Genomic DNA, 18,758 nt, shown 5'->3' on the forward strand with positions numbered 1-18,758 from the left:
CGATGCGTTTTTCTACGAATTCAATTTTAAGCAGCTTATCATTTATTTAGATAAATCACTAATAATATAAATCCAAAAATAACCAAAATAAATAAAACGAAACAAAATAAAAGTTATATCAGACAAAAAGTGAAATGTCGGAAAACTACCCTTTTGCCGCATTAACTGTTTTGTGGATAAAATATATGCCGGGCCAGCTAAAAACTTATTTAATAACAACAATAAATAAACTCAAAAATATAGATATACTAGCTGACCCGACAAACTTCGTATTGCCACAAATTAACCTGTGTTGTGCATAAATCATGAATCTCGGATGATCTTTGTCACTTCTCGAGTTTTGCAAGCCCCGACGGCGCTTCCGACGGCGGGTCACCGGCAACACTCGCGACCGGCTCGTCCTGAATGATCTAGTGTTACTATAGATAGTTTTTGTGGTTTTGTTATTGATTAATGTTTTATGGAAGAGTCTCGAATTTCTCGAGTTGGATTAGTTTTGGAGTTTCGCAAAAATTTCTGTTTTATTTGTATGAGAGTCCATATCCCCCTACCACAGGGGTGAGAGGTCTCTAACTATCATAAAATAAATTCAAGACTCAAAAATCTCCTACATGCTAAATTTGGTTCCATTTGCTTGATTAGTACTCAAATTATAAGGAAATTTGTATTTCATTTGTATGGGAGCCCACCCTCTTAAAAGGGAAAGGGGTCGTAATACACCACAGAAAAAAAATTCTGCCATCTAAAACTCTCACATGCCAAATTTGGTTCCATTTGTTTGATTAGTTCTAAAGTTATGAGCAAATTTGTATTTCGTTTGAATGGGAGCCCCCCCCCCCCTCCTAAAAAGGTAAGAAGTCCTAATTCATCATGGGAAAAATGGTTGCCTCCAAAAACACCCACATGCCAAATATGGTTCCATTTGCTTGATTAGTTCTCGAATTATGAGGAAATTTGTATTTCATTTGTGTAGAAGCCCCCCTCTTGAAGTGTGGAAGGATCCTAATTCACCGTAGAAAATATTTTTGCCTCCAAAAACCTCCACATGCCGAATTTGGTTCTATTTGCTTGATTAGTTCTCGAGTTATGGGGAAATTTGTATTTCATTTGTATTGGAGCCCCCCCTCCTAATGTGGGAAGAGGTCCTAATTCATCACAGAAAAAATTCTTGCCTCCAAAAACACCTACACGCCAAATTTGGTTCCATTTGCTGGAATAGTTCTCGAGTTATGAGGAAATTTGTATTTCGTTTGTATAGGACCCCCCCTCCTAAAGTGGGGAGGGGTCCCAATTCATCATTGAAAAAAAAATTGTCTCCAAAAACACACACATGCCAAATTTGGTTCAATTCGCTTGATTAGTTCTCGAGTTATGAGGAAATTTGTATGGAAGTCCCCCCTCTTAAAGGGGAGAGGAGTTATAATTCCTCTTATAAAGAGGGGAGGGGTCTCAATTCACCATAGAATAAATTCTTGTCACCAAAAAAAACACCCACATGCCAAATGTTGTTCTATTTGCTTGATTAGTTCTCGAGTTAGGAGGAAATTTGTATTTCATTTGTACAGGAGCCCCCCCTCTTAGAGTGGGGAGGGGTCCTAATTCACCGTAGAAAATTTTCTTGCCCTCGAAAACCTTCACATGCCAAAGTTGGTTCCATTTGCTTGATTAGTTCTCGAGTTATGAGGAAATTTGTATGGAAGCCCCCCCTCTTAAAGGGGAGGGGAGTTACAATTCCCCTTATAAAGAGGGAGGGGTCTCAATTTACCATAGAATAAATTCTTGTCACCGAAAACACCCACATGCCAAATTTGGTTCCATTTGCTTGATTAGTTCTCGAGTTATGAGGAAATTGGTATTTCATTTGTACAGGAGACCCCCTCTTAAAGTGAGGAGGGGTCCTAATTCAACATAGAAAATTTTCTTGCCCTCGAAAACCTTCACATGCCAAATTTGGTTCCATTTGCTTGATTAGTTCTCGAGTTATGAGGAAATTTGTATGGAAACCCCCCCTCTTAAAGGGGAGAGGAGTTATAATTCCCCTTAAAAAGAGGGGAGGGGTCTCAAATTACCCTAGAATAAATTCTTGTCACCGAAAACACCCACATGCCAAATTTGGTTCTATTTGCTTGATTAGTTCTCGAGTTATGCAGAAATTTGTGTTTCATTTGTATGGGAGCCCCCCCTCTTAGTGGGGGGAGGGGTCTCTAACCATCACTAAAACCTTTCCTGGCCCCAAAAACCTCTACATGCAAATTTTCACGCCGATTGGTTCAGTAGTTTTTGATTCTATAAGGAACACAGGACAGACAGACAGAAATCCATTTTTATAGGTATAGATGGACAAACATAGAGTGCCACACAAGTCTTTTTCAGTCTAACCCATCTTGCCCCTATTGAGCTGGTAGAACAAAATACATGTTTATTTAAAACTTTGTAGTATATAACAAACTAGCTGACCCGACAAACTTCCCCCATTGCTTAGCCTGATAAAATAAAGCGGATAGCATTTAGATATTCGCCATCATTGCAAACCATTTAGCCGAATACCATTTTGCGGAACACCAATTCTCGGTTGACTATAACGCGGAATATAGAGTTTCGCAAAATACTATTTCGCGAAAAACCTTACGCGGGATGTACCATTTCACGGAAAATCTTTTCGTAGAAAGTACCATTTCGCAGGGGTGACCCAACTGAAGGAAAGTAATAGACGTCAGTAGATCTAGGAAAATAAATAAACCTAGATAGAGGTAATCTCTACGGGGGGCTGCCCTCACAGTGGCCGACGCTTCCGACTGCAGGTCGCCGGCAACACTCGCGGCGTGTGGCCGTCGCACGCTGAATTATCTAATGTTACTATTGATAGTTTTTGGTGGTTAATCAATAACAAGATCAATGTTTTATGAAAGAATCTAAAATTGCTCGAATTCGATTAGTTTTTGAGTTACGCAAAAATTTCTGTTTTATTTGTATGAGAGTCCTTATCCCCCTACCACAGGGGTGAGGGGTCTCAAACCATCATTAAAAGAATGCTGGCTCCAAAACCCCCCCACATGCCAAATTTGGTTCCATTTGCTTGATTACTTCTCGAGTTATAAGGAAATTTGTATTTCATTTGCATGGGAGCCCCCCCCTCCTAAAAACCGAGAGGGGTCCAATTTCATCATAGAAAAAATTCATGCCTCCAAAAACACCCACATGCCAAATATGGTTACATTTGATTAACTAGTTCTCGAGTTATAAGGAAATTTGTATTTCATTTGTATAGGAGCCCCCTCTCCTGAAGCGGGGAAAGGTTTCAATTCATCATAGAAAACATTCTTGTCTCCAAAAACACCCATATGTCATATTTTGTGCCACTTGCTTGATTAGTTCACGAGTTACGAGGAAATTTGTGTTTCATTGGTATGGGAGCGGCACTAAAAGCCTTTAAAGTTTTTAAGTGCTCCTCAAAAATTGTCTGGGATTGCAATTGCTTCTTACGGCAACTAAGCCAAGTGAACTCGGTAAAATTGTACTAGGTTCCTGGTCATTGCGCTATAGAGTGGAATGAACTTGCAGACGAACCAGCCAGATGTGGATCTAACCCTCCATTCACGGTTCCAAATCCATTTCACTGCATCCCTGACTGTGTGCTGAAAAGTGAGCTGACACAACGGGAGAGCCGAACAGGCATGGCCAATTGGATGGCCGTACAATCCCTCAAACAATCAAAAAAATTATAACGCCGTGTATTAGGGTTACTCAAAAGTTGACATCAAGAAATCTCAGCACGCTTACCGGTCTTGTGACAGGACATTGTGCGAGTAAATACCATCTTAGGAATCTCGGTTTCGTACAAGATAACATTTGTCGCTTGTGTAATGCCGAGCGTGATACCTCGGAACACTTGCTCTGCAATTGTGGAGCACTGATAGGACGTAGAGTGCAGTAACCCAAAAATGGTCTACCAGAGCCAAGGGAGATCTGCTTTGCGTCGCCGATCAAGGTAACAACGTTCAAAAACCAAGTCATCCCTGATTGGTACCTGTCTCGCTCCAGCTACGAGCCTATTACTTACTTAACAAGTGATAGGTAAGCTTGAAGCGTACAGTAAAAGAAATAAACGGGGCATAGCACAATAGTTCAAAATAATGGACGCAGTGGTAAGAGTATTCAACAGAAGAGGGAGTTTCATAACGCAATTCTTGACAGTTATTCAAGATCAGTGTTATCGCTCAGAAGTACGAAAAATCGAGCAGATATAGTATAATGGGGACATGGCAATCGTTCGCATTATTCCAATTTTTCTCGGTGACGGTAATTGCGGCTTTTAAAAGTAGAGAGTGTTGGTTATTGGGTTATTAGGTTAGGTTACATGCTATACATGAAACTAAAACTGGCGGTTGCTGAAGGACTCAACAAACCACCTACTCATGGAAGAGAAATTAATGTATCTAAAGTAATTGCTCAGATTGAGTAATTTTTATAAAAGAGAATTTGAAATCAAAGCATATTAATAGCTAATACAATAAAAACATTAAATGCATACCTGTCTGCAAGATTCTTGTGTTTCGCAACTTTTGATGCAATTTGCAATCTATGTTCAGTAATGATTCTCTGCTCAATCGCTTGCGATAGTGCTTTTCCACTCGCGCCTCCACATATTGCGATCTCTCTAAGGCCTAACTCAAGAGCATGTTTGTCGCTTAAGGATTACTCGATCTGTATAAAACATTTCAATTAAATTATGACTATTAAATTTTCAACCGTTACTCACCAGGTCATTGACTAATTCACAAGGGTATATTTTACGCTCAAGGATTGCAATTGGCAATCGTAAAGCCATAGCTTAGCCAGTACATTTCCTAAAAAAGTTATTTATCACAATTTGCTCCTAGTAGTTTGCGTCTCATGTGTAGTAATCCAAATATACCTGACGAATATTAAAGAAAAGATAATACCAATAATTCATACAATCAAAAAATATCGTATACTACCTATAGATGATGGTCTGCATGCAGATAGGATATATAAATTGCCTTTATTACAGTTCCAAATATACGTTTCCGACAGTCTATCCCGCAGCTCCCTCGCCGCAGTCAAGTTAAATGGAAATATTTGGACATCATTTCGCGTTTTATCCAAAAACACTTCACGGACACGTCTAAACCACCGATTGAACTGTTTAGAGCGGAAGTCCAGCACCATCCGCAATTAAAAAAATAAAACAGACAAGCTATAAATAACACCGATTACACCATAACAGTTTAGCAGTTTGTTTTTGTTAGTACACTACACAGTAAAATAATTCAACCTGTTTTCACGTACACAGAAAATAATTTAATACAATTTGTCACTTAAAGATTAGATTTTTTTTATTATTTGTTTTGCACTAACAAACTGTTCATAATATCAAAAAAATTTTAATAAAAACAAAAAAACTCACAACTAAGCACATCACTCGTGACTCAAATTTTTCGTAATGGCGGTGCGGTTTCAAATGACAGAAAGAAAAAGGGCAAAATAAACATAAAATTGTCATCAAGAAACGCGTTTCCATAGTCGGTTGAAAAGCACTAAACTTATACTGTTACGATAACCCATAAAAATGTTAAAACTACCATGATATTCTTACAGTTAGTAAGTTACCAATTTTATGGTCCTGTTGACAATTCAATATTGTTATATCAAGTTGCAAAAATATTGTCATTAGAAGTATGAGAGAAAAGTCAATTTAACCACGGAAATAGTCAGCGATTTGCTTGTTGTCATAGTAGTTTTAACCACGAAACTTCTCAAGTTGACAATAATCATGGTAAGCGCTACAATATTACAATATAGTTAAGATGACCATGCATACATGTTTCGCATTACCATGGTTTTTTTCTCAGTGTGGTATCGACCTGAAAAGAAATGGGCAAAAAGATAGGCCAAGAAATGCTAAAGAAAAGATTTTCCGTTTGCGATTTCTATACCGGTATGGAGCCCACAAGAAATATTGTTTCATTTTCAGATGGCGCAGTTTTACATGCAAGTGAATTGAAACGTCACTTTTCCGTACGGAATAATATCCGGCGCAATTTTTACCACAAGAAAAAATGACAGATAATTGCTTGCCTTGCAGTTGTCAAAATTTCTTCGGTAAATAGTAAGATTTTTTCTTGAGCTGTTTTCTTTTCAGCTGGATACTAGGCTTTAGTCGAGAATTTTTCTAACGGAACAACGTAATTATATCAGTAAATATCAATAATAGCGAAACCTTACTGATACTTAGTGATATTATTGCTCGCTGATAACTATCAGTAGTTATTGATAGTTTTCCCATCCCTAAAAAATGCACAACCTACACCACGAGGTTTTACTGGAATGCTTATGAAGTATTCCACCACGCACACATATAAGGATTTTTTGACATTAGCTGAGGCCCTCGCTGAAGCTGTTTGCAGTAGGAATAATATCAAAAAGATCAAATATCAAACTCCCGGATCCTCTCCTCCACTCTTCGCTCCCCTCTCACTCCGACATAACCGATCCTCAGCTAATGTCATTCTGGTTAGTGACGAAACCGCAAATTACTTCATAGCTTATGAAGTATTCCACCACGCACACATATAAAGATTTTTTGACATTAGCTGAGGCCCTCGCTGACCCATGTACACTATTACTTAGGTACGGCAAACGCGGCATGTTTGTGTTCGTAATATGCTAAAAAGTATAGCTGTGTTAGTGTGATCGTTGTACGGCACAATGTTTATGCTTTTTTATGCCCGTAGAAGAATAGGGCGAGATTGACGTCACCCTTGCTGTTTACATTATTTGCGCTGCTAACACAAACAAACGGTACGTTGTTCCACACCTCTACTACTTCACATCGCTCGCTGACAGGGGGCTGATATGACGTCACATTTTCGTTGCTCACATGAAAAAGGCGGCAAACGCAAAGCGATTTCGCAAAACGAATTTAACTAACCATTTTCACAGTTTCATGTATTTCGCATCAATTGTCTGCCTGACATTGGCTATGTGATGCTAAATTCTTGGCTAAAATCAAACTAAAACTAACAAAATTAAACAATTTACACATCCGACTCGGTTGTCAGCTTGAGCCCATCTATGAAGCTGTCAGCTTGGGCCCGCTCTATGTTGGCTACGTTTTTTTTGTACAGGTTGGTATTGGAAGTGTCATTCCCGTGCTCGCTGACTATGTGAAGTAGTAGAGGTGTGGAACAACGTACCGTTTGATTGTGTTAGCAGCGCAAATAATGTAAACAGCAAGGGTGACGTCAATCTCGCCCTATTCTTCTACGGGCATAAAAAAGCATAAACATTGTGCCGTACAACGATGACACTAATACACCTATACTTTTCAGCATATTACGAACACAAACATGCCGCATTTGCCGTACCTAAGTAATAGTGTACATAGCCTCGCTGAGGCTGTTTGCAGTAGGAATAATATCAAAAACATCAAATATCAAACTCCCGGATCCTCTCCTCCACTCTTCGCTCCCCTCTCACTCCTACATAACCGATCCTCAGCTAATGTCATTCTGGTTAAAGAAACTCTCGCGTCACTTTTGATTTCGTCCAATGTAACAATTCCACCATATTGAGAAAAACGAGATCGAAGTTCTTCGAATTTAACTTTAAATTGTTTCAAAATGAAATAATTTTCAGTCATTCACTCAACGTGGTTGATGAATAATAACATTCAATATTTAACGGAGATTTTAAAAATCTAATTAAAACCAAGCAGTTTTGGTTTATTATGGAAAAAGTTACATTGGACTGTTTACCATCTCATGCTGTACTTTGGACGTTTTTATTTTTCCAGGCTATTGCACATAAATTAAGCGAGATCACCGTAAAATACGTGCGTTGCCTTGCTACGCTATTTTCGAGGCTATTTTTCAATATTAGGCCGCTTGTTTCACTTAAAATGCATAAATAATGCGAAAAAAAACTTTCACTCGCTAAACGTCCAATGTACAGATTGGGTTTGTTTTGATTTTTTTTGCACTTTGGACATCAGATGAGAACGACCGAAGTAACAGTCAGTCATCCGTAATTCGAATGTGCACATTGGACATTTTGATAATGCTAATTTTTTAACCTCAAAATAATTCTATTTGGGCAGGTGTTTTTGTATAACATTAATTACAATACTCCTAAAGAAACTGACTAAAGAAAAGACACTGGAGCTCAGTCACTCACGGCCTCCTGTCATCATTAAACCTAATTTGCTCATCAATGATTGTTGTGCGTGACTCTGTTCAAAGTTGCTATAGGAAAAGTTCGAACAATATTTTTTCGAGTTCAACATTTAGGCGATTTTATGAACTGTACGATACAAATTTGATTGCCTGATGTTTTCGTTAGGCAGCACGGATCGATTTGGTGATGATACGATGATATTTGTTGCCGTTTGCTTACAGTCATTATTTTCAGTCGCGTTCATCGACTGATACTCCTAAAGAAACTGACTAAAGAATTGACATAGGAACTCATATCCCATTCGTCGAAACCAAGTGCGCATGAATCTCGATGAAACCTTCTGAATCTTTTGCTCGAAAAGTTGCGGAGTATCAGTCGATGAACGCGACTGAAAATAATAACTGTAAGCAAACGGCAACAAATATCATCGTATCATCACGAAATCGATCCGTGCTGCCTAACGAAAACACCAGGCAATCAAATTTGTATCGTACAGTTCATAAAATCGCCTAAATGTTGAACTCGAAAAAATATTGTTCGAACTTTTCCTAGCAACTTTGAACAGAGTCACGCACAACAATCATCGTTGAGCAAATCAGGTTTAATGATGACAGGAGGCCGTGAGTGACTGAGCTCCAGTGTCTTTTCTTTAGTCAGTTTCTTTAGATACTCCGCAAGTTTTCGAGCAAAAGATTCAGAAGGTTTCATCGAGATTCATGCGCACTTGGTTTCGACGAATGGAATATGAGTTCCTATGTCAGTTCTTTAGTCAGTTTCTTTAATTCCCGTCGTTCGTTTTGTTTACTGATGAGCTTTTAATGTTTTTTTGGTTTTTGCTTCACTGTATCAGCTTCAGGGATACCAGACTTGCAGATTTGTCTGCAAATTCCAGATTTTTGGAACGGTCTTGCAGATCATTATAAATTTGCAGATATTTGCAGTTTTTCTGACTTTTATTGTTTTGGTGCAGATTTTTGTTCGAAGCTCTTTAAACTTTCACAGACTTCCTAAAAAAGTGTACAGATTTTCGCAGATTATTTTTAAACCTGAAAATTCGAGTAGCCGGAAAACTGCTCGATTCTTTCGGTTTTCGAGCAGTTGCAGACATTTTTTTAGAAAATATGGCATCTCTGATCAGCTTATTTGTATACTTGGTACAGCTCGTGATTTATGGTCTGCGCCACGCTCCAAGTATGGATCGCAGAATTTTACGCTCAAAACCCCCAAGCACTCGTCGAACAGCGTTTATGATTCACGTCCGTAAAGGGCCACAATTCGTCGTTTCACCTCGCGGCTTACATCGTTGTCACATGGCACGAGTATACCAAGGTATATAAATTCCTCCACTACTTCATATCGTTCCCCATCTGACTCCAACTCGGCATGAACACCATTTGGTCTCCCACGTTCCCTGCCAGCCATCATGTATTTCGTTTTGGCGGTGTTAATGGTAAGCCCTAATCTCGCCGCTTCCTTTTAAAAGGCCTGAAGGCTTCTTCCACTGCTCTACGGTTGATTCCGACGATAACGTTGTCATATATCCGCAAAGCCAAGAAGCATGTGAGATTTAGTGATGATAGTTCCATTCCTTTCCACGTTTGCTTTTCGTATTGCACCATTGCACCTTCTAAGGCGATGTTCAATAGCAGGTTAGAGCGTGCATCCCCTTGCATCTAACGTCACGAAAGCGGCTGAAGTCTCACCCGCTATTCTAACGCATGATTTGCACCCATCCACCGTCGCACGAATCAGCGTAACTAGTTTCGTTAGAAAACCATGTTCTAGCATTATCTGCCACAGCTCATTTCGTTTGACTGAATCGTACATCGTATTTGTAGCGGGCTTGCTGTTTTTCAGCTCACTGATTGCCTTCTTAACCTCCTCCTGTGTTGGTAGCTCCACAGCTTGGCCATCGCTTACAATTCTTATCCTGTCCCTGCTGATCTCCGCGTTTAACTCTCCATTCAACAGTGTCTGGAAGTGCTCCTTCCACCTGACTGCTACCTGCGTTTTGTCAGTACGCAGGTTGCCAGCACTATCACTGCACATCGCAGGCGTGGTAAAATTCCTGCACCACACCGTTTTGTAGAAATTCCGTGTATCACTGCTGGCGAATCGCTTTTCTGGCTGAGCGAGCACATGATTGTCGTATAGTCGTATACTATACTATCTTCTTCCCTTTCTTCCTGTTGTTCTGTGATTAGCTGTTCAAGCTTTCTGGCGTATTCTGCTACTACGCCATCTGCCGTCAACTGCTGGATGTTGAAACGCAGTGTCCTCTCAGTGTGGATCTTCGCCACGTTCGACAACCTTGTGCGAATCTTACACACGACGAGATAGTGGACAAAGTTGATATTTTGTCCCCGAAAAGACCGTACATCGATGACGTCTGAAATGTGTTGACCGTCAATCAAGACACGATCGATCTGATAGCTTGGGTCGCCATTTGGTTTCCGAATATTCAGGCGTGGAAAGTAGGAGCTACAGACCGTGGCAAAATTCATTAGCTGGTCATTGGTTAACAGATGAAGGCTATGAAAAAATTCCTCCCTCTCGATCTGTGTATTTGCATCTCCGATGAAGATTTTCACGTCTTGTGCTCTCCATAGATCCACTCGAGCCGGTCGTAGAACTCCTCCCTGGCATCATTGGATTCTCTGGGCTTCCACTGAATAACTCGTTGCTTTTGCTTTCCCAACACTACGAAACCAACTCCATCTGCAGTCTTTCTATCGCGACTAGTAGTACATGTGCGTGGTACTTGAAACACGGAACTCCCTTTCTACGAAATTTGGCCACCGAACTTCCCCAATAGCAGTGGTCTTCATTCCGAGTCGAAGTAGCAAGCAAGCAAGCCAACCGGTGGTGCCGGTTATCCATTGATCGTTTCCTTGTTCTTTGTCGTGTCCTATAACGATTGATCCGTTCCGTATGACATTTTCACTGCTCGTGACCTTCCCGGGATCGTGATACCTATACGTCCCGCTGATGATTTCACCATCTTAGGCATAGCTTGCCGGATACAGTAGGCCGTATGAATAAAAGAGTTAGAGCAAATGCTCCCATACGATTTAAACGGGAAAAGCAAAGTAAACTGTTTTATTCATACGGCCCAGTATTTCATATTCAGCCTCTCGCTACGAGATAGACGCTGCTTGAGCCGCCCCTCACATGCAAAACAGGCGCTCAAGTACCTTAGGCCCTTAGCTGCTCCAGTATTTACATTAAGCATGGTATGGTCCACCAGGTATGGCCATCGATCGATCGAGCAGGCACTAAGTAGGGGCTTGAGTGAATCAGAGCTATATTTGAACCGCCTTCTAGGTGTAACTCTCCCCATTTCATACCCAGAAGCGTAAATAAATTTAAAACCTGTTTTTATTTTTTCAATTCTTCATTTATTTTCATGATTTTTTTTGTAAACGAAACCTTAACATATACAAGTATTAATAGATTTTATATTTCATGTATAGTAATTAATTTATATCAATTACAATTTATTAATAATAATAGTTTTTTTGTTTCTTTCTGTCGAATAATATTCTTGCATTTCTGCAGGTTTGTTGTGTGATCCTTAAAGAGTCTTCCAATGCGCGTGCACTCAACTAAATTCACCTAGCCCTCGTTCATTGTCATTTTAAATAGCAGGCACACTCTCGTTCTCGCATTTGTGTCTATACACTTTCACGCTTAAGTTTTAAGTTGTTTTCTTAATTCAAATTGTTCTGCTGTACTCATTATTCTACTGTTTTCTTTTTCCGGCGTAAAGTTTTTTATCTAAATGAAATTTTTTGCATTTTTTCTGTTTTTCTAGTTTTACGCAAAAATTCAATACAATTTGGCCTAAATTCACATGCTTGAAATACAATTTCATTTATTCTCCATTCTCCCGGTTCGATTCTGCTGCATATCTAGTAAATATATTGTTTTCTTTCCACCGATTCGTGTTGTCATCATTTCTTTTTGTTTTTTTTTCTCTTTCTTTCTTATCCTCGTAACGAGATTAAGTTGATGATTCTAATTCTGTACTTTTCACAATTACGCTAGCCTTAGTTTGATTTTCGTCCGCCGTTTGTTTTACTGCAAATTGCATATGTTCATTGCCTTGCAGAAAAAGTAACGAAGAAAACAAAAATCATAACATTCTTGTTCTAATACTTGCTAATAAAGTTTTTTTTTGTATCCACTAGTTTTACAAACCTACAGGCGCAAATACCTTTTTTTTGTTTTATTTGCCTTATGTTATCATCTACTTAATTCTCTTTGATTCGATTTCTTTGTCCGCAGAGCGCTTCGCGTTTGCGGTCTGGTCGGTGTGTATCATTCATCTGTTATATTTTTTTTTTTGCTTGCGGGTATGGTATGCGATTTTTTGTTCAGTTTAGAATGCCTCTTGGGAAGTTAGTACATTTCAAATCGTTCCGATAGGACGATCTCTCTTTCTCGATTGCATTTTCCTTACTTGCTACTTACTGTTTATCTTCTTTTTGTTAGGTAAATTTTCTATATTCACAAAGACGTGTATGAGCGTTTTGTTTTGGTCTCTCTTCGGGCTTGGGACAAAGAGATGAATAGAAATATCGTTTCATTTCGTCTCACCTGCTAAACCTGTTCTAGTTTGGATTAGTTTAAATGTATACCTAAGCTAAAAAGGGTGGTTCATTGGATCTCTCTGAAATTAATTACAGAAACAATTATTTACACGGTTTATTATTTACAGACAGTGTGCGGGACACTGTTGAGATATTTTGTGTGTATGGGTAAAATCTCTTTCAATGGATTATGCTTAGTTTGGTCTAACGCAAGCGAGTAACTTACATATTGAATTATCTAATTTGTCCTAGAGACTTGTCTATATGTTTGTGAGTGTAAACACAACTAGTCCGATGTGCACTTTTGAATTGCAATTTTCTTTCTTGGTTAGATATTGAATGTACAGAGGGTTAGTTTCTATTTTATTAGCTAAATAAAAATTTTCCACAATTCCCTAAAATGTATACATCATACAGGCTTAAGCATTTCGCTGCAAAATTGACATCTTGCTACAACATATACAGATGATATTTTACAATATTTGAAAAGTGTAACACTTTCTAACTTCTATTGTTACACTGTAGTAGATTACGTTTGTTTTTCTGCACGATTGTAAATAAATGAAAGAAACAAAAATACTGCTCGAAGAACTTCGGTAAAATTTGAACTGGTTCAAGCAGTAAACGGCCCGGCCAGTTACATTTTTCACCGATTTATTAAGCGATGAAATTTTTCCAGTTAAATAAAAATTCGAAAAACTTTAAAACCAGATCTTGACTATTTCAATATACTTTCGACGTTCCGATACGTGTTTCAAATATCGAAACAAACTAGTCTCACTATTCCAGACAACAACCTGACATTATTACGGCATTATAAGTTACTTCTACATACAAGCTGCTACAAATAAAATTGTTTGTGAGTGATTTTGAGAAATCAAATAAATATCCAAAACAAAAGTTTGCACTTTGTTTCCCCTATTTCCGAAAAAATAACCTTAAATATCTCACTACTTTAGTGAATCGCAAATATTCCATTACTATACTCTATCCATGCTTTTCTCAGCTTTGTTCTCTTTTCTTTTTACCTCTAATATCACAGACAGGCGGAAAACGGGAGAGAGCGAGACTGCCTCCTTTCCTAATTTGTTTAGGCCAATGCCGCCGACAGATGGTACAGCTGCATCAGCACTTGCACGTGGATGGGCAAACAGGACAATCGATCGTGCGTGTTGGAATCCATGGCGAGCCAGGACAGTACGTTGTAACCTTCCAGCACGAAACGCAGCACGTCGGCTGTCATGTTGGAATCGAGCGGGTGCTCGGTTGTTGATTGCGATTGCGCCATCGGGTCGTCGTTATTCTGCAGAATCTGGAAGCTGTTCAGGTGTAGCGCTATGCGCAGAAACACCGGACAGACGTTCTCCAGATGTGGACACGATGACCAGAACCAGGACGGCATCCGACCGGTCGGTGCTGTGGATACTAGATAGCCTATGGCCATCGGTTGCTGAGCGAGGGAACCGACCTGGAAAAGCGAAAAACGTTTTTAGTATTACGTAGAAAAAAATATAAAATGTACGATTATATAAAAAGTCGTAGCTAAATGTAATAGGATTATTTCTTTGGCGGAAAGATATGGCGAAGCAGCACTTCAAGATACTGACAGTAAGCGGATTACTTGATCATGATCACTAAAGTTTGTCTACTCAGCAAGACAGTTCTAATTATGATTTTTACTTCGTCGTTCGACATATAGATTCTGACAGCCACGTGGTTGGGTAGCTGACAGTTTATTTATAAAAAGCAGTAAAGAACAGGGATTCGAGAATTCTTCCCTGCAGCACGCTAGAGAAGTTACAGAGCGGGTCGGAATACTCGAACCCGATCTTTACATTCAACTTATAGTGTGTTACATGTGAAGCTATAGCCACTAACAGAACAATAAGGTAACACCCGGTTTTTCTCAAGCAGGAAACCGTGATCAACCCAATCAAACGCAGTTTTCTAATTGGTGTATCATAAGCCTACGCCACTCTCCGCTTCCCATTTGTATTCGGTCAACAGTAATCAGCAAAACCTTTCGTTCAAATACGATAAGTGCACGTACGTCTTCCGTAAGCAAAGTTACTGTCTCAAATCCGTAGAGGATTACAGGTGTGATTAGCGTTTTGTACGCCGTCAGCTGTGTGCGGCGGCGTATGCTTCTTGACCAAAGCGTCTTGCGGAGAGAAGGTTCGATTTCCAGGTTGAATGCGTCGTTGAAACTCCTTACTCGTATTATTGTCGACGGTGACTAGATATTCCAAATATACGAACTCATCAACCACTTCAAATTCACCAACGTCTGCTCTGGAGCCTCTTCCTACCATATATTTAGTTTTCGACGCATTGATTTGTAACCCAATCCTCCTAACCTCCGTTTTTAGTCTGGTGTAGAATGCGTCGATCGAAGCGCAATTTCTGATCGGATCCGGCTCCGATCGGTATGTAGAATAGAGGTCACTGCCTTACGGATTCTCTTGCTATTGAGAATAGACGGACGTAAAAAATGTGGGAGAACATCTTGTAGGCGACGTAGATCAGAGTAATGCTGCGGTAATTACAACAATTAAGCCGATCGCCCTTTTTATAGATGTGATAAACCACACCTTCATCCACTCTTACGGTAGTTTCTCTTGCTCCCAAACCTTTGGAATTATCCGGTGAAGTGCCGTTGCATATGATTCTTTGCCATTTTTGTAGAGCCGGCCCTTGCCGGCGGCTGTATTATTCCTCAGCTGATCTCTCAACGTCGTCTCATCGAGATCGTGAATCGGTACGATGTTATCGTTTGTAGGCACTCTTAGGTTAGCTTGTACTCGTTGCTGACAAGCTTTTGCTCCTCGTCCCTACACATACCAGGCTTCGGCGTGTATCCTTTACGAGCTTGGTTCACCTTCTCATAAAATTTGCACGTCTCACGCTAGCACACTAGCGATCTTGACCACTGCTATTTCGTACGAATTTTTCAAAGCAGATCATCGCAATATCATCAATGGATTGGGATAACAATCATGTTATCATGTACATCCCGATCGTCGCGTATTATAGCATATGTTGTATTCTGATCGAAACAAATATAAAATAGAAGCGAATATCAACGTACGATTTAGAGGAAACTCAGGTCGCACCCCAAAGCTTTCTGGAAGTTTGTGAACAAGCAGCGCCAATGCGGGCTGCCTTCCTCTATGTTTTATAGCGATGAAGAAGCCTCAAATTCCACGGACATATGCAGCTTATTCGCTGACAAATTTGCCAGCGTGTTTTGTCATGAAAGTTTAACCAGCGACGGAGTCGACTGTGCCGCATGCAACGTCCCATCATACGGTCAAGCTCTGGGTGATCTAGGATTATAAACACCTATATGATCTCCACTACCGATGCACAACTAAAGCCTTTCTTCAATCCCGGACCAGAGAGAATTCCGTCCGCTTCCTTTTTTCACATTGCAAGGACTACTTGAGCGCGGATCAGCATGAATTCGACCCTGATCGATCCACTATTATCAATTTGCTGTGCCTTACTACACACATCGTCGACATGTCTGCAAAGACGTAAACCAACCTGTCCAACCAACCTGTCAGCCGCCTTTGATAAGCTCAACTCAAAAGAGTTGGGATAAGCGGTTCTCTTCAGCGATGGTTCCGTTCTTATCTGACAGATCATCAGGTAATGATTGCCATCGCTGATTGTGGATCCAGTACATTCTGTGCCATCTCAGGTATTCCGCAGGGCAGTCATCTCGAATCGCTCATATTCCTGCTCTATTTCAACGACGTGAAGCTCATGCTTGAAGGACCACGATTATCATATGCCAATGATCTAAAAAATTCTCCCGTATCCGCTCAACTAAAAACTGCCTCGCCGAATAAAATTGGCTGTACGTCCCTCAAAGCATCCTTTTCACGAAAAAAGATGCTGTTATTTTCAACTACACGCTGCTATCGAGCACACCGGGCAAGTCGATCATATCAAAGGCCTAGGTGTAATCTTCGATGCAAAGCTAACATACAGACAGCATATATCGAATATTATCAACAAATCCTTCATGGCCTTGGGATTCATTTTTAACAACACCAAAAGTTTCACAGACGTCTATTGCCTAAAAGCATTATAATACCACATTATACTATTCCCTGATGATCGACTATGGAGCACTGTTCTGCGGTGTGGAACCCGAACTACCACAACAGTTCTGAAGGAATCAAATCCATCCAGCTTCGCATCATGCGTTTTGCTCTTTGTCGGTTACCCTAGCGAATCCGAATCCGATGTCTGCTGATCCGCCTGCATACTCTTTCCACACGGAGGGATACATGTAAAGCCCTGCTACGCACCGACACTCTGCGAGAAAAATAGACTGCCCTCAAATTCTTGACCGAATCGACTTTAATGTGCAGCCTAGATCCCCTCGAAATATTGCTATACCGATGATGTCACATCACCGTACGAACTACGACAAATACGCCCTAAGCGGCCCTCAGAGGCCGTTTGATATAGTAGCATCCATATTCGATTTTCACTTATCGCGCCAAATGTTACGTTACTTCCTTCTTCAGCCGGTCCAATTAATTCGTTTGCCCATTTTTATTTATGTTCAATTTTTTTACTATTTTTGCACTTGACCACTAGTTCAAAGAAGTTAATCCGTCATTGGGACGGTTTAATAAATAAATAAGAAATATCTATTCTTTTTCTGGCGGTTTTTCCTCCTTATGATCGTGGTCAGCGTATTTCGCGCTCGTCAATACTTGACCCATTTCTTCCTCGTGGCAATGCTTTAAGTCATTTTGTCTTTAATGAGGTCAGGCATTGAAAAAAATATAACGGTAGTCTTTACAATCTACGGAGGGGACGGTACAAAACAGTAATGAAATAAAGGTATTCATATAGTACCTCAGGGGAGGTAAGACGTGAAGAAGAAAAAGTAGAAAATTAGGTATGAGAGAGTCATTGAAGCAACGCTTAGAAAGCATGTATACCGCTCCTCTTTGCCCACGCTCCTGGGGTAACATCCCCTTGCATTGCTAGAGTATACTTTTCATACAGAAGACGGTTGAAGGATAAAAATCACTATAGACGCGGTCAAAGTCCCACTTGATTTTTAACACGTATAAGCGAAACAGACGATTTTGCACTGAATACAAAAAGAGGTTCCCGCCCGTTATGTGTAACGTTCAAGTTCATTTAATACACAGTTGAGTATGAAAAAGAAAAAGCGTGTATGTACCGATTCCGATTCAAACCATTCCAACGCTCAAAAATTGCCGGCAGCACTGGCTGTCAGTTTCAGGTTAGATAGAAGCAGAAAGCAGCTTCCGACTTCCGTTTTTTTTCTGCTGATGCCAGTGCCACACGTTCACGAGTGGAAAAGGAAATTTTGGCCACAAATAGAAGAAACTGTGTCCGCGAGTTTATGCCAAAGAAAGCTGTGCTAAATTCTTTACGGTCCGTGTCATGCTCGTGGCCATTGCCACTACAAGTGATGGTCCTGATCTTGTGCTAAAAAGATATGCGAGTGTATCCGCCATTACGTTTCCGCGTTTGCTCTAGTCCGAAACCGAAAACACGCGTGTGACTGCCCGCAATAAAAGTGGAATATTAATTCGCACCCATTCCGGGAACCAGTCAAGCATCGTGCATTTGTGACAAAAAAAAGTTGCACCAAAGTGAAAAGTCACGGGTGGAGAAAAAGGCAAAGGATGCCGCTTGTTAAAATTAGAAGAAAAGCCTCGTGTCTGCGTTGGCCATACAATAACTCTTGTGTGATTCGAAAAATTTGAACCGATTGAGCTGGTCTGAAGTGCAAGGCAGCATTTAATTAAAACTAACGTCCGCGATTGGTGAGTAGAAACGTTCGAAAAGTGGAAGAAGTGATCGCGGTTGCCACCACGTACCGTTATCGTATATTGTTTGCCGCTCAGCACGCAACCCGAGCATGCCGATGGCGCAGTAAAGAAAGGGGAACCGTAACGCAAATAAGGTTAG

At 40.2% G+C, this 18,758-nt stretch overlaps 2 protein-coding genes across 2 annotated transcripts in view; both read right to left on the reverse strand.

Moving 5' to 3' along the window:
* LOC128735072 (transcription factor grauzone-like) overlaps positions 1 to 18,758 on the reverse strand; it is a 204,955-nt gene that overhangs the window by 30,155 nt on the left and 156,042 nt on the right. The window lies entirely within an intron of this gene.
* The window catches only part of LOC128735071 (mediator of RNA polymerase II transcription subunit 13), a 98,213-nt gene continuing 91,129 nt past the window's right edge, over positions 11,675 to 18,758 (reverse strand). The window contains exon 13 of the mRNA XM_053829548.1: positions 11,675 to 14,256. Within this exon, the coding sequence (XP_053685523.1) occupies positions 13,879 to 14,256 (378 nt within the window). The 3' untranslated portion in view covers positions 11,675 to 13,878. The remainder of the gene's footprint in view (positions 14,257 to 18,758) is intronic.

This window comes from Sabethes cyaneus, chromosome 2 (genome assembly GCF_943734655.1).
Source record: "Sabethes cyaneus chromosome 2, idSabCyanKW18_F2, whole genome shotgun sequence".
NCBI lineage: Eukaryota > Metazoa > Arthropoda > Insecta > Diptera > Culicidae > Sabethes > Sabethes cyaneus.